This window comes from Staurois parvus, unplaced genomic scaffold (genome assembly GCF_062004578.1).
Source record: "Staurois parvus isolate SC_StPar_1 unplaced genomic scaffold, SC_StPar_1.0 ptg000262l, whole genome shotgun sequence".
Lineage (NCBI taxonomy): Eukaryota > Metazoa > Chordata > Amphibia > Anura > Ranidae > Staurois > Staurois parvus.
This window is the reverse complement of record NW_028318058.1, coordinates 5,571,451-5,597,500: the sequence shown is the minus strand read 5'-3', so window position 1 is coordinate 5,597,500 and position 26,050 is coordinate 5,571,451. Positions and strand designations below refer to the sequence as shown.

The window sequence follows — 26,050 nt, the reverse complement described above, 5'->3', positions numbered from 1 at the left end:
CTGGTTTCAAGAAGCACTGTCTGATGTGAACCATGCCTCGCAGAAAAGAGCTCTCAGAAGACCTACGATCAAGAATTGTTGACTTGCATGAAGCTGGAAACGGTTACAAAAGTATCTCCAAAAGCCTTGATGTTCATGTGTCCACAGTAAGACAGACTGTCTACACATGGAGGAAGTTTAGCACTGTTGCTACTCTCCCTAGGCGTGGTCGTCCTGTAAAAATGACTGCAAGAGCACAGCGCAGAATGCTGCACGAGGTAAAGAAGAATCCCAGAGTGTCAGCTAAAGACCTACAGAAATCTCTGGCACATGCTAACATTTTTGTTGACACATCTACAATAAGGAAACCATTAAACAAGAATGGAGTACATGGGAGGAGCCATTGCTGTCCAAAAAGAATATTGCAGCACGTTTGAAGTTTGCAAAAGAGCACCTGGATGTTCCAGAGCACTACTGGCAAAATATACTGTGGACAGATGAAACCAAGATTGAGTTGTTTGGGAAGAACACACAACACTATGTGTGGAGAAAAAAAGGCACAGCACACCAACATCAAAACCTCATCCCCACTGTAAAACATGGCGGAGGGGGCATCATGGTTTGGGGCTGCTTTGCTGCCTCAGGGCCTGGACGGATTGTTGTCATTGATTGGAAAATGAATTCCAGAGTTTATCAAGACATTTTGCAGGAAAACGTACAACCATCTGTCTGCCAACTGAAGCTCCGCAGAAGATGGGTGATGCAACAGAACAATGACCCAAAACATACAAGTAATTCAACAAAACAATGGCTGCAACAGCACAGAATACGCCTTCTGGAGTGGCCCAGTCAGAGTCCTGACCTCAACCCGATTGAAATGCTGTGGCATGACCTTAAGAGAGCGAGTCACACCAGACATCCCAAGAATATTGCTACACTGAAATAGTTTTGTGAAGATGAGTGGTCCAAAATTACTCCAGATCGTTGTGCAGGTCTGATCTGCAACTACAGGAAACATTTGGTTGAGGTTATTGCTGCCAAAGGAGGGTCAACCAGTTATTAAGGCCAAAGGTTCACATACTTTTTCCTCCCTGCACTGTGAATGTTTACATGTTATGTGCAATTAAACCATGGCAACATCTAATGTTTGTGCAGTATTATGTTCAGCAGACTGTGTTCTTCTATTGTTGTGACTTACATGACGTTCAGAGCACATTTTATGCCCAATTCATGCAAAACTCCACGTAATCCCAAGGGGTTCACATACTTTTTCTTGCAACTGTAAGATCAAACTACAACATCTGATCAGTGCTCAGATAGTCTAATAAGATGTGGATAATAACACTTTATCCAATACAAAATGACATTCGTGCTGATAATATGTGACAGTAGGTAGCTGCTGACACAAAACAATCCGATCACCGGCTGGATTAGCCTCTCACCTCCAAACTTCGACCCGTAGGGGTCAAAGCGTTTTGTGGGATCACACCCTCACATCCTTCAAGTATGCAGCCTCTCCACTGGTCTGCTCTCACCGCAAACACCTCTCCCTCACAGGGGGTCAGCACTCTGGTAGTGGCTCCTCTCAAGATAGGACAGGGTAAGGCGCCAATCTCTCATTAAAAACATAAAACACATCCTCCCATAGTGCAATATGTTTATTAAACCAAATGGGACAAAATATAAAATTGCGCACTCACATTAATCTCCAGCATATGTCAGCAGAACCTCATGCCTACACACACACATACATATATATGTGTGTGTACATGAGTGTCAGGACGTCAGAGCCCCTCCCCTACGCGTTGTGCCAGCGGGTCATGTGACTTCATCAAGGGGAATTAATTCCAGTGGCGCATCATATATTTGTGAGTGCAATACAATGTTTAAATAAATGTTTTTAATAAAGATAAGGCACTATGTTCTGATTATTTCTTATAGCATCTGAACCGATGGAGGACCACTAGAGAATTGAGGGGAATCCAGAACCTTTAGGATACAATCCCATCCACCCACAGTCCATATAAGGGACACAGGCTGTATATCAGCTCACTTAACGGTTTGGTCATATTTACAAGGTGAGAGCACAAGTGCTGAAGGTGCATGAGTGGTTGTTTTGCTAATACACCAGAGGTGAATCAAGAAGCAGCTGATCTGTTCTCATCATTTGAAAGAGAAAAATATCACGGATGTTACATGGACATTGGGTTTCATTTTGGAAGAGTTGTATTATTTTGGAAGCTTTGTATATACACATTTGTTTGTTCAGTGGATCACTGCACTAGTTTTGTATTTATTAAGTATTTCATATTTTTATGGGTATGTGTGTATGGTGCAATCAATCTGCTAACATTCACTCAGATTGGCAGTAATAGTTTATAAATTACCATAGCAAGACTTCATTTTTTATTATTCACAAATTTCTGACAAATCTGTTGGGGTGTACTCATTTATGCTGAGCACTATATGTATGTATATATACACTATACATACCTGTATATATATACACACACATTTCCAAAGGCAGCCACAGCACTCGATGTGTGTCTCTCTCTCTCACTCTCAAACTGGTTTAGAGGCACTCCGAGGTCTTGCAGAGGAGGAACATCATAAACAGCAGTGTTTTTACTGTCAATGTTTCGATGAAGCTCAGTCCATCTTTCTCAAGACACTACAACATGGAAATGAACAGACTAATAAACCCAAAGTCCCACCCAACAACACCCAATGCACGGGTTAAAAGACACATACAAGGAAAAGGTAAAAATAAAAACCACAAAAGAAATAAAAACACAATAATTCATCAAAAAAGCAAAGTATGCAAAATCCTAACTGAAATCAAGCTATCAAAAATAGCTCCTACATAAAGATGACAAATTGCAGAAAAAGTGAAACAAGATGGCTGCCATAGCACATGGCAAACACCAGGCAGCAATGGATCTTCCATAATAAGTACCATGAAAAAATATTAAAACAAGTGATACGCTAAGATAACAAAGCAGTAAATGACCAAAAAATAGACCAAATGTCCACACAAATACTAATCAAGACCAAACACTTCACATGTGCCAAAAGTAAACAATTATAGGAGTGTAAATAGCATCCCACACAGGTCCATAAATCCACAGAAAACACTGACAGTGCACAAAGTCAGGAATACATAAAAATGTATGTACTATAAATCAATACTCCACTACCAGATAGAAGGAACCAGAGGACTCAGCTATATAAATAGTTGCAGAGGAGGAATGATGGTGAGAACACCAAGAATAACACCACTAGGTGAAAAACATGTCATCCCAAACAGGAGGAGTAAATGTGGAAATGTTTCCATGAAAGTAAAAAAAATAAATAAATAAATAAATAAAAAGAGTCTGGACACCCAAAACACCACACAGAAGAATCAGTCTAGTATAGCACCTATATGGCATAATATGCCACAGTATGTATACACACACACACACACACACACACATTTTTTCCTTTCATTCAAGACTCTTCTCAACACTGCTACTAGAACATTGTCTCTGATTTCAGCTATCCTGTGCAGTTGTCTTCGACCTGGCCTTCCTTCATTTCTGGCCCTTGAATTGTGTGTCTGGACTCCACTAGGCTGGATACTGCAGGGATAGCCTGGAAGTGACCTTTGAACACTGGGTTCGTCTCTGTGACGGTTTCCAGAAAGCTGCTGGATGCTTTCTCGTTGTCAATATACATAGTTTTAGTAAAACAATACTTTTCATGTAGCACACAAAGCATAATAAAAACATGTTTATTGAAAAGTGCAGATTCTCACAGACAAACACAAAAAGCACAAGATAAGTCAACGTGACATTGTTTTTTAACATGTATTGCAATGCAAATCAAATAGAATAAAAGTTTCAATTTCCAGCATTGAAACATTATTATTAGTGCAAACACAAATAAGATCAAAACTCACATATACAAAACAAAGAACATTGGACATAACCCCCAGCTATACCCCTGAATGTTTGGCATGCCAGATACTCCTTGAAATGGGACAGCTTGTTGCCTGGAAGTAGCAGGGGCAGCAGAGAACCTACAGAAGGCTTCATAGAAGAGATGCATCAGGAGAAAGAAGTACTTACGAACAGTACAAGACTGAAAAAACGTCCAGTGTGCTTTGGTAACCCAACAATACAGAATGTCACATTGCCACATCTGTGTTATGTGCCTATTTTCAATATAAAATACAGTGTTCCAGAGTATTGGAGCGGATTGCTTACTGCATATGAAGCAAATACAATAAACCTTTAAAAAATGACACTCTCACCATACTGGCTGACATTGATATGGCTTACATGACTGAGGAGTTCAAGGAATCTTCCACATATTTCAAGCCAGATCTAGTAATCTCTGTCTTTTTCATGTGGACAGACCCTCTTCTTGACATACCAAAGGCGTCAGGATACTGCTACACAGGAAAAATGGAAACTGAAATTGACTGTTGCTTTTCAAGACAACTCCTTTAGGCAGCAATTGTGTCAGATATTGCTGAATCATATTGGTGAGAAGAACAACACACTACATAAATACTTGAAAGAGAGAGCACAAAAGTTTCCATCATGCTAGCTTCTCAGAGCCTTATAAATATAAGAGACAGGCATAGCTCTTTGTTCAGCATAACATGGAGGGCTGCTGGCTTGTCCCATTAATTCTGAGGCTGTATGGATTGATCTTTGCACTTTCTAACTTTGGTTTCAGTTCCAATGGCTTCTCAAAAAAGTTCACCAGTGATTGCTCTGTCAGGAGAGATGCCAGTATGTGTTCAAAGGACACCACCCAGTCTGCTTCACTTAGTGGCAGGGATGGAGTAGGATGTGTTGGAGTGCTAGCAGTCTCAGAGAAAACACAGTCTTGATCTGAAGAGCAGGCACCGTTCTCTGAATCAATAAATTCATCGGAGGCACTTCCTGAACTTATACTAATGCTTCGCTGCCCAACCTCTCCAATCTGAAGTAACAGTGTTGTTACTGTGGCAATGGCTTGGTACAGGTCATTCTCCTCCGGGTCTTCATGAAACAGACTATATAAAGTTTTGCAGAATTGGATAAATTCTCTCTGAAAAAAGGTCAAATTTGATTTAATCTAATCGCTTTAAAAATAAAACAAAGAATTGTTACAAAGAAAAATTGGATAGAAGCTTCCATTGTCTAATTTACCTGATACATACCAATTTATATCATAAAAGTTGAACCTATTCAGCTTCACTGCAAATTAAGTTACTGCTAGTCCTGATAGGCGTGGGGATTTCTTTGAAACAGATTTCCCATACCTTTATGACTTAATAACACAAGAGCAGTCCTGGTCACAGAGAGGCTCAATTCTAGGATGTGTCAGCTATGCTCAGCTCTCCTCCCCTCCCCCTTGCAGCTATTACCGGCTGTTGAAATGACAATCAGGAATTGCTTTGTATCACATAGCAGGAGTGACTGTCAAAATGCAGCTGCTCCTGTGCAAAAATGAGAGATAGTCCATAAACATCATTGAGTAAATACAATGTAACAATGTGTGTGTGTACAGATTGCATTTTCCTCTGTGGGCTTGGTACCTGGTGTGCCTGCGCTATTGGCCGCTTAAGAATTTTCAACTGTAAGCTGACTGTTACTGAATTGCACATGTTGTTGACTGATGTGCTTTACCCCCAAAGAACAATGTTCTGTTACTCCAAAATTGAAAGAGACCATTTCATGCCTTACTGATGCAGTGCGCCACACCACACTTCTGGAGTTCTGTATCTGGCCTTGGATCTCACAGGACCCTAAGCTTCCAAAACCTTCCTTTTCACACCCCCTTTTTGAGTTGTTTCTATGTGAAGATTGGAAGCACCATGATAGTTTTTTGCCTCCCAAATGCTTGTTGGCATGATACCAGTTTAACAAGGAGATTGTCACCAGGTGGTGTGTTCCAGCTGTGGATCCAGTCATCTCTTGCCTTAACAAGGGGCTTACTATTCCAGGAAAGGATGTCCTTGCATTTAAGGACCCACTGAAAAGAGGCTCTTTCCAGGGCCATGTTCTCTTTGAAAACAAAGGATTTTCCAGCACACTTACCAGCCAACCTGCAAAACAACCAAATTGCCCTGCCTAACAGTTTACGTTAAAAACAGAAGGTTTTGTTTTCACACACTTGCAAATATATGTGTAAGGCACAGTGCCCACGTTAAGGGACTTCTGCATATACTGTGTCTTAGCTCTACAATTTTCAGAGCTTCCGTAGTAGGAGCACATATAATAATGGATAGGTTGAGGGAAGGTATGTCTGGAGGGAGCCCACCCCTTCTTAAAGGCACAGGAACACACATGGAGGCCAGCAATAACACAATGGCAGCGTAGGCATCCAATGTGTCCTTGCACCCAATTCAAACAACTGTACAAAAAATGGCAACCACCCCAACCTATAACTAGCCTTCACACCAAGGTGCAGATGGAAGGGAAATGTACATCACTGCTGTTCCTGCAGCACTACAAGATGATGTTCTGGACAGTATTCGGTGCAATGGAGGAAGGATTTCACATGAAGCTGCAGCCTGCAGGACATGGTATTAAAGGTAACAAATGTGTTTGTTGCTGTAGCCAAAAAAAAGAAAAAAATGCTCTAAATAAACTAATACAATACAGCTTTAAATAAATATGAATAATGGGCAGGAAAAAGTGGAAACCGTGAACATTTTCTCTATCCGAACATTTTATATATAATTACATTGGTAAAAAAAAATAAAATGGAAGGTTTTAATAGTGGTGTACAAAGTGCATGAGCATAATAATGATATGCAGTGCACCATGATGAAACATAAGAACAATAGTGGTATAATTTGATCATGACAAGGCTACAACAGACTAGGCAGGGAATCGGTCGAACATCAATCTATGTATAGGAACCTTGGTTATACAACAAGTCGATCTATTGATCAACTTGTGTACATCAGCATATCAGGTTTTTCCCAAACAATTAGTGCCGCTGGCAGAGGGAAGGCTGTCCACTGGCAGAACACAGCAGCGCTGTGGGAGGGACGCCCCACCAACACTGACTGTGTTGATGGGGAAATCAAGCGGTTTTCTTTCCTTCCACCCATAATTGAAGGAAAGGAAATTGCATAAACTATGGCCTGCCTTAAACTCTCTACCAATAACACAGCCATGAAAAACAACCAAACAAAGGCTCTGTTACCTGGATCATTTTGGGTATTTCCTTTTCAGTGTTCTTCTCCTTCTCTCTGGCCAAGTCTTTAAGCATCTGCTTTAGTTGTTTCTGGTAGTCTTTTTCCTCTCCTGTAAAAAGAATATTTTATAGAATTCCATGCAAAATCTGTTAAATGTAAACCTAATCAGTATTATGAGGCAATGTTTGGGATTCTATCAGAGGGTACACTGAGCATGGAGTTTATGCTAACTGCTGCATACACTATACAGTATGTAAGAGAAGGGTCTTATATACAATGGATACAGGTGTATAAAATCATTTATAACTAAAGAGGAACTCTGCTAGGCAGCAGTATGTCCACCTACACTGGCAGCACAGCAGAACTCCAATGTGATCTTAGAAAACTTACAGCCCTTTCTCTTAGAGGAGATCCTATAGTTCTAATGTTGGCCATACATTAGGCAACTTTGTATCAAAATATACCTATTTCAACAAGTTTTTGTTCTTTTTTTGCTATAAAAAGCTAGTTGAAACTGATCTTTACTGCCACATGCTGCATCTCTCCCTGAAGATGTGAATACACTGTAAAATGCGAATAAAGAAACATACCATTTGCTTTTGTAAGCTTCAGTGGTCTTGTAGTGGATAGAAGTGGTCCTTTTAGGGGTGACTGACAGTCATGATCATTCTCTGTAAGAGCTGATTAAAACATTTACATGTGTTATCACAAAGCCATCAACTTACATAGTTTGAAGAAAAATATACAAGTCTATGTTACAGAGACAGGCGCATACATTCAATGAGCCTGTAGGAGTGGATATACTAAGCCAAAGTAAGTGCAGATAAACTAAACTGATGCTCTCAGAATCTGGTGCAGCTGTGCATGGTAGCCAATCATCTTCTAACTTCAGCTTGTTCTATTAGGCTTTGACAATAAAACCTGGAAGCTGATTGGTTTCTATGCAGAGTTGCCTCAAGTTTGCGCTCTCCAGTTTTAGTAAATAACCCCCATATGTTCTTTTGTAGATAGGCAACTGCAGCAAGCTTTTGGGTGCATCCAGCTTGTATTTGAGGTGCTTCTGACTGACTGATGCTTTTACATTCCCATCAACGTTTGTAGGAAAAAAAAAAAAAGTACTTCTGTCAATAACAAATGCCTGTGCTCACAATTCCCAAATACATTGTCTATGTAAAATGGACATATCTATTACTATATACATAGTTATAATAGAGAGGCCCACTTAAATATCAAAGAAGAGGACTTTTTAATGTGCAGCAGGAGGAATGAGACAAAATGAGCCAAAGCAAACAATCCTCAATCAACTTTCATGGGACTAAGAGCACCATTTCTGATTTCCTTTTACTGAACAATAGTCTGTAATTATAGGTTTTGTGCCTTGGCGGTTAAAGTTACTGTCCAGGCTGCACCCCACACATAACCCATCCCCTTTAAACTAATTACTGGCATTAAAACATACCTAAATAATCCTTTTATTTACCTAAATCTGTGGTCACGTGACATTCTGGTCCCGAGTATACTCTCTACTTCTGTGCACAGGAGCACAGGCCCTTTGGGTGCCCACAATACTGCCTGCCTGATGTGAACATTTCCTACTGACTGTTCAGTGGCGTGGTCTTCTAAACAACAAATCCTAAACAGGCCAATCCAACACGACCTGTACTCCGTATACAAGAACAAGGGTTACAATGACCACCAGCTGAAAACATGTATGGTCAGTGGTATGTGAGGAAAGGGAAACCCTTTTGGTAAACTAATTTTGGTTACTTCCAGCAACCAATCAGGTGTTATCTATCAAGTAATCGGCTTGGTTGCCTATGAGCAACAGCTCAACTTTGACAACAGCCATATTTAATCAAATTTCCAAATCAGTTGCAGGTTGCATACATAAGATCCCAATATTGAAAAAATTTAATTACCTGGTGGTATATGAAGTCGGTACAACAGTTTGATCTTTTCATTCATCTCACCATTGTATATGATATCTAAAAATCAAAGCAAGTTTTTGCAATCTTTGTTTTTGAATACAATTGCAAAATGTATAAGACTTGCACACATCCAGGCATATCACACAACAAATACCAAAACACATATAAAACACTCTAAGGTAATCTGATAGACCTCAGGAGCTATACATATTCTTTATAATTTTATTCACCTAAACACCAAGCAAATGACTTGAACTCAATGAGCTGGTCCTGATTTTCATCAAGCAGACGGAACATCCTTGTAGCTAGAACCTCTATGTGAGGACCCCATGCCCAGGGTGAACATAGCCTGAACAGTGTCACAAACTGACGACTGTCAATTTTGTACTGTTCTGCATAGGGTCTGCTGGGGTCATGGCGTGCCAGTGATGAAGACATCCCTTCCCAGTAACAACAGATGAAATGTTCCCTCTGAAAGGAAAAAAAAAAACGCAACACCAAACATGATCACTCACTTAAATAAAATATTTCCCTTTAAAAAGCTAAAAGAAATCACATAAAACACCAATATTCCACAATGAAAGTAAAATCCAATCAAACAATCTTGAGTACTAGATAAGAATGGCATCTTGTAAGCTGATGATAGGGCATTGAAATGGATAACTAAGCAAATACATAAATACACATTTGAAATACATACAGTATAACTTTACAGGTTTACTGGCCAAATGATTTGTAATTCTTTTCAGTTTCACTGTAATAATGTACACACCCATGGCACGCTGCACAACCAAGAACACTCTGCTACATAATGGCTTGCCTCCTGTTCCCTGGACAGAGGTGATGAGAACGATGAGAATTTTTTTCCATGTGAGCATGCGGTAGGCAGAGGTGTGTGATAGGTAGCTGCATCACTAACTCAGGATATAAATTTGTCTCCTGTCTATATGTGCAGTGTACCAGGGGCATTACAAATCCTTTTGAAGATGAATAAGCAAAGATATGTATTTAGGCTGTGTTTTTCGCAGTTTGTTTGGAGTTCTGCTTTGATGTTACTAACATCAGAGCCTTCTCTTCACTCATCTAAAATGTGGTTCCGTTACCTGTATTTCCCTCTGATGTTTATGTCAGGCCATTAGAAGCTAGTGCAAGATCTCTGAATTCAATAGCAGCAGAGAACTGAGGGAAGACTGAAAACACATATTATATAACCCTATAGAAAAACAAAACAGGTGGGTCGTATTGCCACACCAAAATCATCTACTCCCTACAGGCTGATTCACACCACATGCAGCCCAGTACGTTTTTTTTTTCCGCATGAAAACTGCTATGGATAGTAGGTTATATGGTTTCCAAAGCCAGAGTTCATATCAGTGCAGTCATTTCCAGTGTACTCCAGTCCCAGAAAAAAAAAAGTAGAACATGCTGCATTTTTTCTGTACTGAACTGTACTGGAATGTGGTAAAATGCATCAAAAAGGCACCGGAATGCACCTAATTGCACCAAAAATGCACTGAAATGTATGTCCTTATTTATGGTGAAGAAAAAAAAGGGGGAATATGCACTAGAACACGTCAAAAATGTGCATGCAGAAACAAATCTGGACTGCATTTCTATAGTGTGAACCGGCCCTTACTTGATTGTTCTTCAGTACACTAAGGCGTGTGTTATTTGGAATGGATGTGTGCTAATAGGCAAATGCACCTTGCTTTCAGGTATCACCAACAGATGTCATGTTGAAGTATGTGCATTCTATTGTTATGGACACAAAAGTGTGGTTTACAGATTTAAAGCAGAACTAAAGGCAAAACCTTTTTTTAGTTTTGGATAAAGTAAGGAAGGGGTTATAATTCATCTAAATTTTGGGTAGATTTCCATTTACTGCCGTTCACATAGATATAACAGGAAATGAGAGGAAATCACTCCCAAATTGAGGGAATTCCTGGTTGCAAAAAGGTTTTCCAGCACCTGTCTCCTCATTGGAAGATTTCCCCTGTATTACTGTTTTGCGGACAGTCCAAAATGTGGGATTTTCTTTCACTTTTGGTGAAAATGGTAAACATGACAAATAGAGAGGGTGCATTTCCTTAGCAGAGGAACAGACAGCAACAAAAAACTGACAGGTGTTCTAAACCCTGCCAGTTTTTTTTTTTTTGCAAAAAAAAAGTTTTTCCTTTAGTTATAATTATACACTGCTCAAAAAAAAAGTAAGACTTTTTAACAAAGTATAGCATCAAGTCAATTAAACTCCTGGGATATTGATCTGGTCAGTTAAGTAGCAGAAGGGGCTGTTAATCAGTTTCAGCTGCTTTGGTGTTAATGAAACTAACAACAGGTGCAATAGATGCACAGTCTCAAGAGCATGGAGGAGATTCCAGGAGACAGTAAGTTACTCTAGGAGAGCTGGACAGAGCTGTAGAAGGTCTTTAACCCATCAGCAGGACTGGTATCTGCTCCTTTGTGTAAGGAGGAACAGGATGAGCACTGCCAGAGCCCTATAAAATGACCACCAGCAGGCCACTGTTGTGAATGTCACTGACCAATCAGAAACAGACTTCATGAGGGTGGCCTGAGGGCCCGACGTCCTCTAGTGGTCCCTGTGCTCACTGCTCAGCACCATAGAGCTCGATTGGCATTTGCCATTGAACATCAGAATTGGCAGGTCCGCCACTGCTTTTCACAGATGAGAGCAGGTTCACCCTGAGCACATGTGACAGATGTGAAAGGGTCTGGAGAAGCAGTGGAGAACGTTATGCCGCCTGTAAGATCGTTCAGCATGACCGTTTTGGTGGTAGGTCAGTGATGGTCTGGGGAGGCATATCCATGGAGGAACGCACAGACCTCTACAGGCTAGACAATGACACCCTGACTGCCAATAGGTATCGGGATGAAACACTTGGACCCATTGTCAGACCCTAAACTGGTGCAGTGGGTCCTGGGTTCCTCCTGGTGCACGTCAATGCCCAGCCTCATGTGGCAAGTGCAATGAAATTTCAGCAAAACGGACTAGCCTGCTGCATAATTTTTTCACTTTGATTTTTGGGGTGGCTTTGACTTCAGTCCTCTGTAGGTTGATAATTATCATTTCTATCAAATGATGGGGCATTCTTAAGTTCCCAACAAATTACCCAATCCAAATCAGTATAGATATCCAGCATAATATTTTTCTCCATTGAGATCTGATGTGTTTTCAAAGTGTTCTTTTAATTTTTTTGAGCAGTGCACATAATATACTGTATATAGTTAGTGAATATTTTATATATATATATATATATATATATATATATAAAAATAAAATACAATGCACAAAAAGGCGCATGGACTTATGTAACTTATGCAAGTATTTGCTTAACCACAGATTTTTGTTTAGTGTGGCCAGTTTTTGAAAAGGAAGTGGAGGGTAGTCTTCTTTAAGTTTGTTGGATGTTACAAATTCATTATTTACATACATATAAAAAGAATCAAAAACACTATTATTCATGTCTCTCCTGAAATTAGCCATACTATACATTGAACTTGCATAATAGTACATACCAAACTAACAGTACTCATTTGCATGCTACCTAAAAGATTACGTTTCCTGCTCAGTCCCACCTTAAACATGTCATACAGGTCTTCTAAATCTTCATGAAGAAATGAAACATCTGGTGCAACAACTCTAAGCTAAACAAGTAAAAAAAAGCTGAGGTGAGATCAACATTCATAATTAAATTTCATGGTAAAGATTATTAACTTGCAATTATCATGATTTTAAATGTTGGAGAGATATAGACAACTACTTCGGCCACTTGCCTTTTCAATAAAACAGTGCAAATAGCAATAAGGAAGTGCAAACTGTAGTAACTCTCTGTAGGCAACACATTTATTAAAGTCAGGGCAATAAAAGATGAATTTCTGCACATGCACCAGGACATGTAAAATTAAAATCAGCAATGTCTAGAGACACTTTATGGTGCATGATATGCCACAAAAGGTGCCCGTGGCATTTATATGTAGTGTAGAGAGGGAACATGCATGAATAATCAACTTTTCATTTATAACATGACATTTATGTAACACTTGTGACCAAGTGTATTTATGGCTACACAAAATTGACTCAGGTACAGGTGTCACTGAATGTCTTTATATAAATAAAAACAGAATTCATGCAGGGTCCTTCTTCAGTAAGTCCTTAATTAACTTTATTTCTGTTATTTTTACTGGAAATATATCGGTCAGAAATATACTGGGGGACTAGGGTGGAAATACTGTATACTCACATTAGACCCCAGGGAATACATAGTGTTTGGGGGATAATGCCCAGGGGCATTATCTAAAGCATTTGGTGATTTTAAGGGTGTGTGTGGGTGTGTGTATGTGTATATATATATATAAAAATATACACACACAAACACACTCTATATATAAATACCTATAGACACGCACATATATACACACACACATATGTAGAGGGTGACTTTTACTGGAGCTGGAGCAGTGCAAAAGAAGATCGTTCATCTACTTCCTCTCCACATTGCAGTCTTTTCTCCCTTCTCTCCTGGTATCACAACTAGGGATGGGCCCAGGCATGTTAAGACCATAGTCTGAACTCACCTGAGCTATCCCTACCAGGAGTCTGTCAGTGCACAAAGCCAATAAGAAGTACCCTGGGTATTCCCTGCTACACAGCAGCATGTATACAAGAGGTGTGTATACACACACACACACACACACACAACAAAGCAGAGAAAAGCTATAAAACAATATTTGAACACTTTCTAATTTGAACAATCTGGGATATAATTTAAAAATGTTAATACATGGAGAGCAACAAAAGTCTTCAATAGAAGTACTTTTACTCTCGTCAGGTAAGCAAGGCAAAAGCCCCATACCACTGCAAATGGCCTAAAGTAAGGTTTAGCTGTCATAGTAATAATCTGCTGCTTATTCAAATATGATCTGCTTGAAAGAGTTAGCAGAAGGAAATCTTAGCAATGAGCTTATCACAAATATCAATGCCTTCAGCAAGCAGCACCAGTGTCAGATATGCCAGATGCATTTTGAAATCAAGTGTTGTGCTCTAGCAAAAAAAAAAAAAAGCTGAGATCTTTGGTTCTAATCACCAAAGGCATGCTTGGGGAAAAATAAAGCTTTGTCACTTATACATGTGATCACTAATGCTTTGGAATGGTAGGGCAGGAGCCACAGCAACCCACACTACTGTAAAATCAACTGTGCACCATAAATCTCTGGGTAAATTGCTGCTCTCACCTCCACTCTTACTGTAACTTCAACAACGCATAGACTTCTGCTATCTCTGAACAAAGTGTATATATTTTGGTCTGTTTGTTGATAGATTCTCACCTCTTGCTGCACTTCTTTTATTACTCTGGTCTGTGTTTGAGAAACATCCCCCCAATTCATGTGATCCTTATCAGTTCTTAATTGGGGCGGAGAAGAGTTGCTCATTTGACCATCTCCCTATAAATTTAGATCAGCTCATGGGGGGAGGTCACAGATAGGGGGGTACAATCACAGATGGAGTGCAGTTTTGTGCGTGAGTGCGGTTTTTGCAGAAGTGCGAATCAGCAGCAGTTGAACACAGCAGTTAATCTCAAGCAGCAGGAAGATACAGCAAAGAACTCTACTGCACGCTGGATGGACTGCAAGCAAACACCCTTGGAAACATCTCCTACAAGTCTGATTCCCACTCCACCTATCTTTAAATATGCCGTCTCTACTCCTCCTTTTCACGTTACTATCCTGCGTTCCCAAAATCTCCTTTCCTTACCCCTCTGCTCCACCCCAAAACGTATACATCTCACCCTCACTGCTACCATCTCCCTACTACTGCTCTTATCACCTCCAGCTGATACTTTACTTACATGCTGACCCAAACACCAGAACTGGAAGGCATGTACACTTGTATACAGCCCGCTCCCACCTTACTTTCCTCACCCTCCTTCTCCTAACCTCTGGGGATATCGCCCCAAACCCTGGTCCTCCAGTATCTCACCCCCACACCAGCCACCCTCTTTCCTTCAGGAATAGCTGCAATCCCCTCAATTTAATATCAATCCCCATGCTCCAAAAAACCACCGTCCCTTTTTCATGTGTGCTCTGGAATGCCCGCTCTGTCTGTAATAAGCCCACCTCTGTCCATGACCTTTTTGTCTCCCACTCACTTAACCTACTAGCAATTACAGAAACCTGGCTTCAAGCAGCAGATTCCTCTTCTCCCGCAGCACTTTCGTATAGAGGCCTCCTCTAGACACACTCACCCAGACCCAGTGGTCGGAAAGGTGGTGGGGTTGGTTTGCTTCTATCCCCACTGAGCACCTTTCAAGTCCTCCCTAACCCTCTCTCTCTATCCTTCTCTTCTTTCGAGACTCACTGCATTCCGCTGTTTTCTCCCATTTCTCTGAGGATTGCAGTGATCTATCGGCCTCCTGGACCGGTGTCCCGCTTTCTTGATGATTTCTCTGCCTGGCTACCCTACTTTCTCTCCTCTGAAATACCCACTATCATTCTTGGAGATTTTAATATCCCCATTAATGTGAACAACCCGGCTACATCCCAACTCTTCAACCTAACCTCATCTTTTGCATTAGCACAATGTATACAGTCCTCCACTTACTCTGATGGGAATACATTAGACCTTGTTTTCTCCCATCTTTGCACTCCCTACAACCTCAAAAACACCCCCTTTCCTCTCTCTGATCACAATCTCATCACCTTCACAGTTTCCTCATCTTCAAACACTTATCCCTCCAAGCAGCAAACAATTACCTGCAGAAACCTTCACAACTTGAACCCTGCTCCTTTCCACTCTGCAACTGACCAACTCTATGACAGAATTTCTAACCCTGTCCTGCACTCACCTGGCCACTACTGTCTACAACAGTTTGCTTTCATCCACACTAGACTCACTTGCTCCTCTAACAACACGAAACATCAGGCCCCGACCATTACAACCTTGGCAGACTGACGACACCAGAAATCTTAAACAACATAGTCGTGCGCTGGAGCGATTGTGGCGTAAAACCAAATCTCACCAAGCATTCACCCTATATAAATCTGCTTTCTTTACATACAATTCCTCCCTCCATGCTGCCAAACAAGCCTACTTTGTCACTCTCATCAATAGCTTATCATCCAGTCCTTGTCGTCGCTTCTCTACTTTTAACTCTCTACTACATTCACCTCCACCCAGCACCTCACTCACTGCTCACGAGATTGCAAATCATTTCAAAAGCAAGATTGATGCAATTCGTAGGGGCATTTCCACTGCACAGACATCTATCCCACTTAGCCTACCTTATACTAAACCTCCCTCAACACTTTCCTCTTTTGACCTTGCTACTCCTCAATAGGTCACTAAGGTTTTCTCAGAAGCCCGTCTCACTACCTGCCCCCTGGATCCTGTCCCCTCACAACTACTACGGTCACCCTCTTCTTCCATCCTATGCTCCCTCACTCACATCTTCAATCTCTCCCTCTCTAAGGGTGCCTTCCCCACCCCTCTAAAGCATGCGCACATCACTCCTATATTTAAAAAGCCCTCCCTGGACCCCACCAACCTAAACAACTTAAGACCCATCTCCCTGCTCCCATTTACCTCTAAACTCTTAGAACGCATAGTCTACAATCGCCTGAGCTCCTACCTCACTGACAACAACCTTCTTGACCCTTTACAGTCTGGCTTTCGCTCACTACACTACACTGAAAACGGCCCTACTAAAACTCACTAATGATCTACTAACTGCTAAAACCAATGGCCACTACTCTGTGCTCTTACTACTCGACCTCTCTGCGGCTTTTGATACGGTTGACCATCCCCTCCTCCTCAAAAAACTCCACTCTCTTGGCCACAGAGACTCTGCTCTCTCCTGGTTCTCCTACCTATCGCAGCGCTCCTTCAGCTTTACTTATACCTCTGGCTCCTCCTCTTCACTCCCTCTTTCTGTAGGGGTCCCTCAAGGTTACGTCCTTGGGCCCCTACTCTTCTCCATCTACACCTCCTCCCTTGGTCACGTTATAAACTCCCATGGCTTTAAGTACCATCTCTATGTTGATGACACACAAATTATCTTTCTATCCCTCACCTCTTCAGTCTCCTTTCGCATTACTAACCTACTAAGCGACATATTGGCATGGATGTCACTCCACTTCCTCAAACTCCATCTTTCCAAAACTGAGCTCTTAGTATTCCCTCCAACCCGTGCCCCCTCCCCTAACTTCTCCATTAAAATCAATAACACAATCATCAGTCCATCCCCTCATGCCAGGGTGCTAGGTGTAACCCTAGACTCCCATCTGTCCTTTCAGCCCCAAATCCAATCGCTGTCCAAATCTTGTAGACTTCACCTCCGTAACATCTCCAAGATACGGCCGTTCTTAACCTCGGAAACCACTAAGCAACTTATTCACTCCCTTGTTATATCTCGCCTTGACTATTGTAACTCCCTCCTCATTGGCCTACCTCATCGCAGGCTATCCCCTCTTCAGTCTATCATGAATGCTGCTGCCAGACTCATCCACCTTACTAACCGTTCTGTATCAGCCACCCCTCTCTGCCAATCCCTCCACTGGCTTCCCATTGCCCAACGGATAAAATTCAAAACATTAATAACATATAAAGCCATTTATAACTCTGCCCCAAATTACATCACCAATCTTGTCTCCAAATATCACCCAAACCATACTCTGCGCTCCTTACAAGACCTCCTGCTCTCTAGCTCCCGTGTCTCCTCCTCCCATGCTCGTCTCCAGGACTTCTCCAGAGCTTCCCCCATCCTCTGGAACTCTCTACCCCAATTTATCAGACTATCGCCTACTCTGCTCACTTTTAGGCAATCTTTGAAAACCTCTCTCTTCAGGGAAGCCTATCCTGCCCTCAGATAATAATGGAATCTTCTACTCTTCCTACCAGTCCATCCCCCACAGTTATTACCTTTTGTACCACTAACCCCTCCCTCCTAGATTGTAAGCTCCAAGGAGCAGGGCACTCCTATCCCTCTTGTATTGAACTGTATTGTTGCTGTATTGTCTCCCTGTATATTGTAAAGCGCTGAGCAAACTGTTGGCGCAATATAAATCCTGTATAATAATAAATAAATTGATTAAAGGGAACCTGTGAGTTTGAATACATGAAAAGTAGAAATAGCCAACATGGTTTTTAAAAAGTACAACTTCACTTTTAGCAAAGCTGTCCTTTAATAAATCCCCCCATCCTCTGAGTGCAGCCCTCCTGGGATAATACTTACCTTCCTCCCTGATCCAGCAATATTTCCTCCAAAAAGGTTCCAGTCAGCTCCTCTTCAAACTGCACATGAGTGCCACAGCCCCATTTATTCCTATTGATAGGCCGTAATCATGGGGACCTCCAATGGTTCATAAGAGTGTGAATTACCCAAAGGAATGAATGGGGCTGTGGCCCATATGCACAGTATGAATTGGAGCCAGCCAGGACCATGTCAGAAGAAAGATTGCTGGATTTGGAAGGATTTGGTGGTGGCATTTATTAGGAACAACTTTAGGTGATGTTGTTCTTTAAAAACCAACTGTAATGGCAGCTCCCATTTTTCTAACCTTAGAGGTTTTGGGCTTGGGTTTTGAAAGATTGTAAGCTGGCTACAAGAACATTTTGAGTCGGCCATAAGAGGTCAAACAGTTTACTGGCAGGATGTGCATAATTTCTCTATGCCATATTACAGGCATTCCACCATATCACAATGCACTTTAATGTACCATATATGCTTTTGTGCATTACTGCACCATTCATTTTCACTGGCACACCAACACATTAAAGGATAAAGGAACATACATGTGCTGCAGTGCATTGCAACACTCAGTAACACACTACCATATATTGTGGTGCACTACATCGCTAAAAATGGTGCATATCTATGTTTTTGTCCTTATGTATTGCATTTAATGATACATATTTAACAGTTTAAATTAAAGGAGAAAGGTGGCACTACAGTTCCAGCTATTTTATCTATCAGCTGTTAAGTGCCTTTGATGTTGTTAACATTCATGTTAAGCAGGTCCTGGTCAGCAGAATATATAACTGTACCCTGTCGAGAAAGTATTACTGACTGAGCCCAGAAGAAGACCGTTAAAAGGGAAGACCAACATTGACATAGGAAAATGGAGGGATTCAAGAGGACACATCAAGCATAGGAAGTAGAAATTGGAAGGCAGTCTCTTGAAATCAAAAGTGATTGAGAACTGGAAGGGGCTGCAGTGTTAATAGATTGATAGTTAAATAAAATATTATACTACACAGCAGCATACTTACAACATTCTGCTTTGTAGTGTCCTCATGGTTTTGGAGTACACGGGTCCTATGCTTACAACGTAAACTCTCAATTTGTTCCACAGAATTGTTGCCAAATTTCTGGAAGCAAACCAACAAATCTATAAAAGTGTTTGTCCTGTTGTTAAATGTTACTAATTATTATATACATTTCCATATGGTTGTTTATCTGTATATAACTACATGTTCCTAGCAAACAAACAAAAAAAAATGACTTCCAGGCATATATTGATTACTCACTAGCAGGTGAAGTTATGCCATGAATGGATATATAAGATATAATAGGTTGCAGTCACTCTTGCTTTTAACTGATGATTGTTGACACACTTCAACAACATATTTTTTACATTTGAAGGAAAAACACGTACCTCATATGAATCTCTTATTAAATCTGAAATTTCTGTAATTGGATAGGCCTCTTGCTCATTATTTAGCATACTATGCCAGTTTCCAGTCTGTGGCAAGGGACTCTCTTCATTCCTGACATGCTCTAAAAACCTTCACAGAAGTACATATTCTGTTAGTGTGTCACTTGTGCTTGGAGGACTATAAGGCAACACAATAATATTATTTAATGGTGATATTAAGCCACATTTGAAATTTCTTTGAGATTTTGAAACCTGTTTTTGACCCGCTTACTATGGGCATAATCCATACAACAACTCATTTCAGTAATGCTCACATGTTGTATGTATAATTTTGCTACACAAATTACAAGTATTGCATTGTATCAGTTGATAAATGGAAACAGGGGAAGTAAAAGGGATAGAAGAATAAACAACCTGCTCAAAATCGTTAAGGCTTGCCCGTCGTCTTTGCTGTTGCACAACTCCACAGCGGTAGCATCTAGAACGGCCAGTCCAATCTGGAAAATGGCTTTAATGCCATCAAAGAAGAAACAGTCCACAACATTCACTGCACTCTGCAGGGGCATAATACTGATGAATAAGGTGAGAAACCATGACAAAGATATAGAAGCCAGTGTGGACAAGTCAGTTATATGCTCAGCCAGCTCAGGAAGTTTCTCTTGTATTAGTTCTTCAAAGACAGACTGGTCAACCTGGGCTCCTGCCAAGAACAAAGAACATTAGGACATCAATCAATCAAGCTTCAAACTCCTCCAGAAAAATGTAAAACTTCTCTACTCTACTTTCAATGGTCTATTGTAGATGACATTTTACTGTACAGTAAATGACACTTCCAATGAACACAGCTAAATGGGAACTCAGCATTATGAAACTACAAGCAACATTTCTTTAAGTGTTTCTAAACCCAAGAACAAAAATCTCATACAGTTTTGCAGCTTACCAGTCATTAGATGTGGAAAATGCATTTGTTTTTTTCTTTTCAGATTTATTATATATTATTGGTGATCTCACCAATAACAAACTTCCTGCCCTAGGGTGTTAACACTCAACAGCTATACTCTAAATATGGAGGAGCAGTGTCACCCTAGCATAGGAAGAGTGTTAAGACTAGCACTTCTCCCCCTGCCTCATCTAAATTGCATTAAGTGATGGTGTTCTGTAGCTTACATAGGTGAAATGAGCAAGGCTACTAAAACTGCTGAGTGCAAAGAGACTTGTGATGGATTTCTGGAAGGGTCACCTTGAATTTTGCACTTAATATACAGATGTAACAAAATGCTTTTAATGGTATATTTTCTAGACCGAAAGAGAATAATAAAAGAAGCTCATTTTTAGGAATGATATGCACTTAAGTATAAGATCCTGATATTAATAAAGTAGAACTATGGGGTAAACCAAAAATGATATATATGCTGCAGCCTGTTACTAGCATTACCACAACAGCGTTCGTCTGTCCCCCGTGACATAGTTTTCATTTCTAATGAACCTGTCAGTAAAGTCAATCCTTTATTTTTTCCAATTCCTTTAACAGGGTGAAAGCCATGTTCTTTCTGCAGCAGTGTTGTCCCCCTGTGAATGAGGGAATCTTAGATAAACATGTCGTTTGAAATAGACTTTAAAGCTGAAAAAAAACACCCCTATAGCTGCAGTCACATCACTTACCCATAATGAAGTATGCCCCAAGTCTTCCAGTTTGGCTGCTGCTTTGTGTAAAAATCTACTCTCCTGTGTGCCCTGTCCTCCTCCTGGTGCAGAACTTCTGACATGAAAGAAGTTAATAACCTCACATCTTCAGGCTAAACTACATTCAGTACTGTACAACAGAGAACCAACTACCTCCTCCCTTCTCATCCATTGATGAGAATGTTTACACTGAATGTAACAAACCTCTGAATGGGAGAGAGAATCCTGTCATTCAGCTGGCTCTCCCCAATTCCAAGGCCATGCTACATTTAGTGTAAACAATGCATGGACTTTTCTCAATGCATGACAGGTGAGGAAGAGGTGGGTCCCTGTTGGACTGCCTTGAATGCAGTTCAACCTAAAGACCCAAAGCTATTAACCCCCTCCATGTCGGAAGTTCAATGACAGGAAGAGAACCTGCACCCTAGAAAAGAAGATTTTCACACAAAGCAGCAGTCTGCCAAAGTGGGATAATCTTCAGTACAGGTAAGTGATGTGACCTTAGCCATAAGGGAAAAATTATTTTTGACTAAACTTCAGCTTTAAGTAAGCCATACACAAATGGAAGCTTAACTCCAGCTAATGCTGCGCTACTGCTGCCATAGACATTGCAGTGGCAGCAAAAGGATTTAGGCTATATGAATTAAAGTTGGCCATTGTAGTTGGGCAGCTTGATCTGCATGCAAAAGTAATATACTGTACAAAAATTCCTGTGAGAAAAAGATGTATATAATGAATATTATTACAAAGATTACCCTATACAGTAATAAAAATGCAATATTTTTAGCATTTAAGTATTTATTTTACTGGCAAACAACCATTACTCAATTAGAATCTGCAACTATGCTTGAATACATGATTTCCCTAAACAGAGTTTCACAATGATTAATGGTAAGTTAGTCAAATCTTACTGACATTGTGTACCTCTTACCAGGAAGAAGCTAAATAATAAATACAAGGCTATTCTGCACTGGCTCTAAAAACATGTTTTCTAAATAAAGCATTACTGTTCAATAAAGAATTGACTATTCACTTATGTATAGCTGATAATATCTTTTGAATACATGTCTAGTATACATAGCCTTGTTACAGCATGTACTTGTGTATGCTATTAGTGGCCTCTCTGATAAACATCAGCCAAAAGACTAATAGTTGTCCTAGAAGTAGCCTAAAGTTGGGTACATACTGGCTGGAAATCAGCCAAAAATGGTTGGTTCCGCAGGAACTGGCCGACTTTCACCTCATATGTACAGCTTCTCAACTGGCTTCTGTCAAATGGGCATGCTGGAAAACCAGCATCAGATTGGCATCCGATCAGCACTGGCTGCCAATTGCTGTGAGTGCTGATCAGTGTGCCCCCCTGTCAGGACACAATAGCTCAACAGGGAGTTTGTTGTACTAACATTGGATGTGTTAGCATGGCGATCTGCAAGTTTATTTTGTTCAGCTCGCTGGGTTGAATGAAAAAGAAACTTTGTGTGTGTACCTAGCATTATTTTACAACTTACAAAAGTTAAGAGTAGTTCTGCAACCCAGCAGGGGAGGACTCAAAAAGGGCTGATAACACTGCTTGGGATTTCCGTGCAGCAGAAGCCCTGTGTTCACAGCTCACTACAGAAACATTGCAGCACAATGGATTTCTGGCAGGATCAAATGGTATTTTCACATATTTGCACCATTTGTAAAGAGATAAAACTTTAGTTAATTGTGCGTGTATTTAGAGAGAATATATATATATATATATATATATATATATGATTTTATTTTGCCCAGATATGCACTTTCACAATCATTTCATAATGCAATAGGGCTACAACTGGTAAATGTTTTGCATGCCACTGTAACAAAAGGTCTGCATTTTCCATTAGCCAATCATGGTTTCCCAAGCTGATATGAAATCTTTTCAAAAGGGAAGAAATTTAGGTCAATTTTCTGGTAAACCAAAATACAGCAGGGTTCCCATCAGTCACAAGCAGTAAACTCACCAAGGACCCTATGGTTAAAGTAATCAGGCAGCATCCTTTCACACACAGCAACCAACAGCCAAAATGCCTCTTCCTCTTTGGCATACAGAAGTAAAACTGAAGTCAGGATATTCATAGACTAATATGGGAAGACGATATAAAGGGAAATGTTAATTGCAAAGTAAGAGAAATATACTAAAAACAAAAAAGACATAGGCATATAAAATGCATAAATATGGGAGTTTTGACTGTAAACAAATACTGTATTTCAAAAAAGAAATAAAATTAAATAACGTAAAGAAATATGTGGGTTGACGCTTCTAAGCCCTTCCTGAAAATGCTAGTTGGACGACTGCTTTTACTGAGACCAAAATAAGCCCGTACGAGTGGAGTCTGAACTACACAACTAAAGTAATTACATATTCTGTGCAAGTAAAAAAAGCATTTTTAATACAAGCCCTCATGTAGGTATAGGTATTGTCAAGAAATTAATCTTTAAAAAGGTCAAAACAGAACTGAACAGCACTGAAATCTTAGCTCCTTTACTGTTAATAGATGACAGAATATTGGCAGACTGAAAGCTCAAGCTGCAATGTAAACAAACAGCAAGTGTTTCAAAGGCTTCATGAACATCGATGTCAAGAGGCTGCAAACTGCTCTTGCGTAAATTCCCCCAAATTTCCTGTGTCCAAAATGCCATTGGCATTTACATACAGTCAGGTCCATAAATATTGGGACATCGACACAATTCTAACATTTTTGGCTCTATACAGCACCACAATGGATTTGAAATGAAACTAACAAGATGTGCTTTAACTGCAGACTGTCAGCTTTAATTAGAGGGTATTTACATCCAAATCAGGTGAACGGTGTAGGAATTACAACAGTTTGCATATGTGCCTCCCAATGGTTAAGGGACCAAAAGTAATGGGACAGAATAATAATCATAAATCAAACTTTCACTTTTTAATACTTGGTTGCAAATCCTTTGCAGTCAATTACAACCTGAAGTCTGGAATGCATAGACATCACCAGACGCTGGGTTTCATTCCTGGTGATGCTCTGCCAGGCCTCTACTGCAACTGTCTTCAGTTCCTGCTTGTTCTTGGGGCATTTTCCCTTCAGTTTTGTCTTCAGCAAGTGAAATGCATGCTCAATCGGATTCAGGTCAGGTGATTGACTTGGTCATTGCAGAACATTCCACTTCTTTGGTTGCTTTTGCAGTCTGCTTTGGGTCATTGTCCATCTGCACTGTGAAGCGGCGTCCAATGAGTTCTGAAGCATTTGGCTGAATATGAGCAGATAATATTCCCGAAACACTTCACAATTCATCCTGCTGCTTCTGTCAACAGTCACATCATCAATAAATACAAGAGAAGCAGTTCCATTGGCAGCCATACATGCCCACGCCATGACACTGCCACCACCATGCTCCACTGATGAGGTGGTATGCTTAGGATCATGAGCAGTTCCTTTCCTTCTCCATACTCTTCTCTTCCCATCACTCTGGTACAAGTTGATCTTGGTCTCATCTGTCCATAGGATGTTGTTCCAGAACTGTGAAGGCTTTTTTACATGTCGTTTGGCAAACTCTAATCTGGCCTTCCTGTTTTTGAGGCTCACCAATGGTTTACATCTTGTGGTGAACCCTCTGTATTCACTCTGGTGAAGTCTTCTCTTGATTGGTGACTTTGACACACATACACCTACCTCCTGGAGAGTGTTCTTGATCTGGCCAACTGTTGCGAAGGGTGTTTTCTTCACCAGGGAAAGAATTCTTCGCTCATCCACCACAGTTGTTTTCCGTGGTCTTCCGAGTCTTTTGGTGTTGCTGAGCTCACCGGTGCATTCCTTCTTTTTAAGAATGTTCCAAACAGTTGTTTTGGCCACGCCTAATGTTTTTGCTATCTCTCTGATGGGTTTGTTTTGTTTTTTCAGCCTAATGATGGCTTGCTTCACTGATAGTGACAGCTCTTTGGATCTCATCTTGAGAGTTGACAGCAACAGATTCCAAATGCAAATAGCACACTTGAAATGAACTCTGGACCTTTTATCTGCTCATTGTAATTGGGAAAATGAGGGAATAACACACACCTGGCCATGGAACAGCTGAGAAGCCAATTGTCCCATTACTTTTGGTTCCTTAACAAGTGGGAGGCACATATGCAAACTGTTGTAATTCCTACACCGTTCACCTGATTTGGATGTAAATACCCTCAAATTAAAGCTGACAGTCTGCAGGTAAAGCACATCTTATTCGTTTCATTTCAAAACCATTGTGGTGGTGTATAGAGCCAAAAATGTTAGAATTGTGTCGATGTCCCAATATTTATGGACCTGACTGTAAGTACAGCCTTTCACTTGTATGGGAATCTGTACTTTGCACCTATGGCTTTGCAGGTGTAATAAAGCGCTGGGAATTGTACGCTAGGCTATGCAGCCTCTAGGTGTCCAAGTGCATGGGGTTTAAACTGGTAGACTCTGTCTAAAAACTAAACTTTAGCCCTGGTTCACACAGAATGCAGTGTTGAAGTAGCCCGATTTCAAAGCGGCTGGTCAGTTCAATTTTATATGCGGCTTGCTGACACCTGTGCAATTTCATGCACAGGTGTCACTGCATGTCACATATGAAAATGCTTAAAATA

General features: G+C 40.5%; 1 protein-coding gene across 3 annotated transcripts in view; it reads right to left on the bottom strand.

Annotated features, from left to right (window-relative positions):
• Nucleotides 1–3,735: 3,735 nt before the first annotated feature.
• TBC1D8 (TBC1 domain family member 8) overlaps nt 3,736–26,050 on the bottom strand; it is a 121,452-nt gene continuing 99,137 nt past the window's right edge. For all 3 annotated transcript variants that reach the window (XM_089681257.1, XM_089681259.1, XM_089681258.1), the window contains 10 exons: nt 23,427–23,544; nt 20,173–20,458; nt 19,759–19,888; nt 19,373–19,471; nt 12,685–12,753; nt 9,321–9,561; nt 9,082–9,147; nt 7,753–7,842; nt 7,171–7,271; nt 3,736–5,061 (listed from right to left, as the gene is read on the bottom strand). In XM_089681257.1, coding sequence (XP_089537383.1) covers nt 4,618–5,061; nt 7,171–7,271; nt 7,753–7,842; nt 9,082–9,147; nt 9,321–9,561; nt 12,685–12,753; nt 19,373–19,471; nt 19,759–19,888; nt 20,173–20,458; nt 23,427–23,544 — 1,644 coding nt within the window. In that variant the 3' untranslated portion in view covers nt 3,736–4,617. The remainder of the gene's footprint in view (nt 5,062–7,170; nt 7,272–7,752; nt 7,843–9,081; nt 9,148–9,320; nt 9,562–12,684; nt 12,754–19,372; nt 19,472–19,758; nt 19,889–20,172; nt 20,459–23,426; nt 23,545–26,050) is intronic.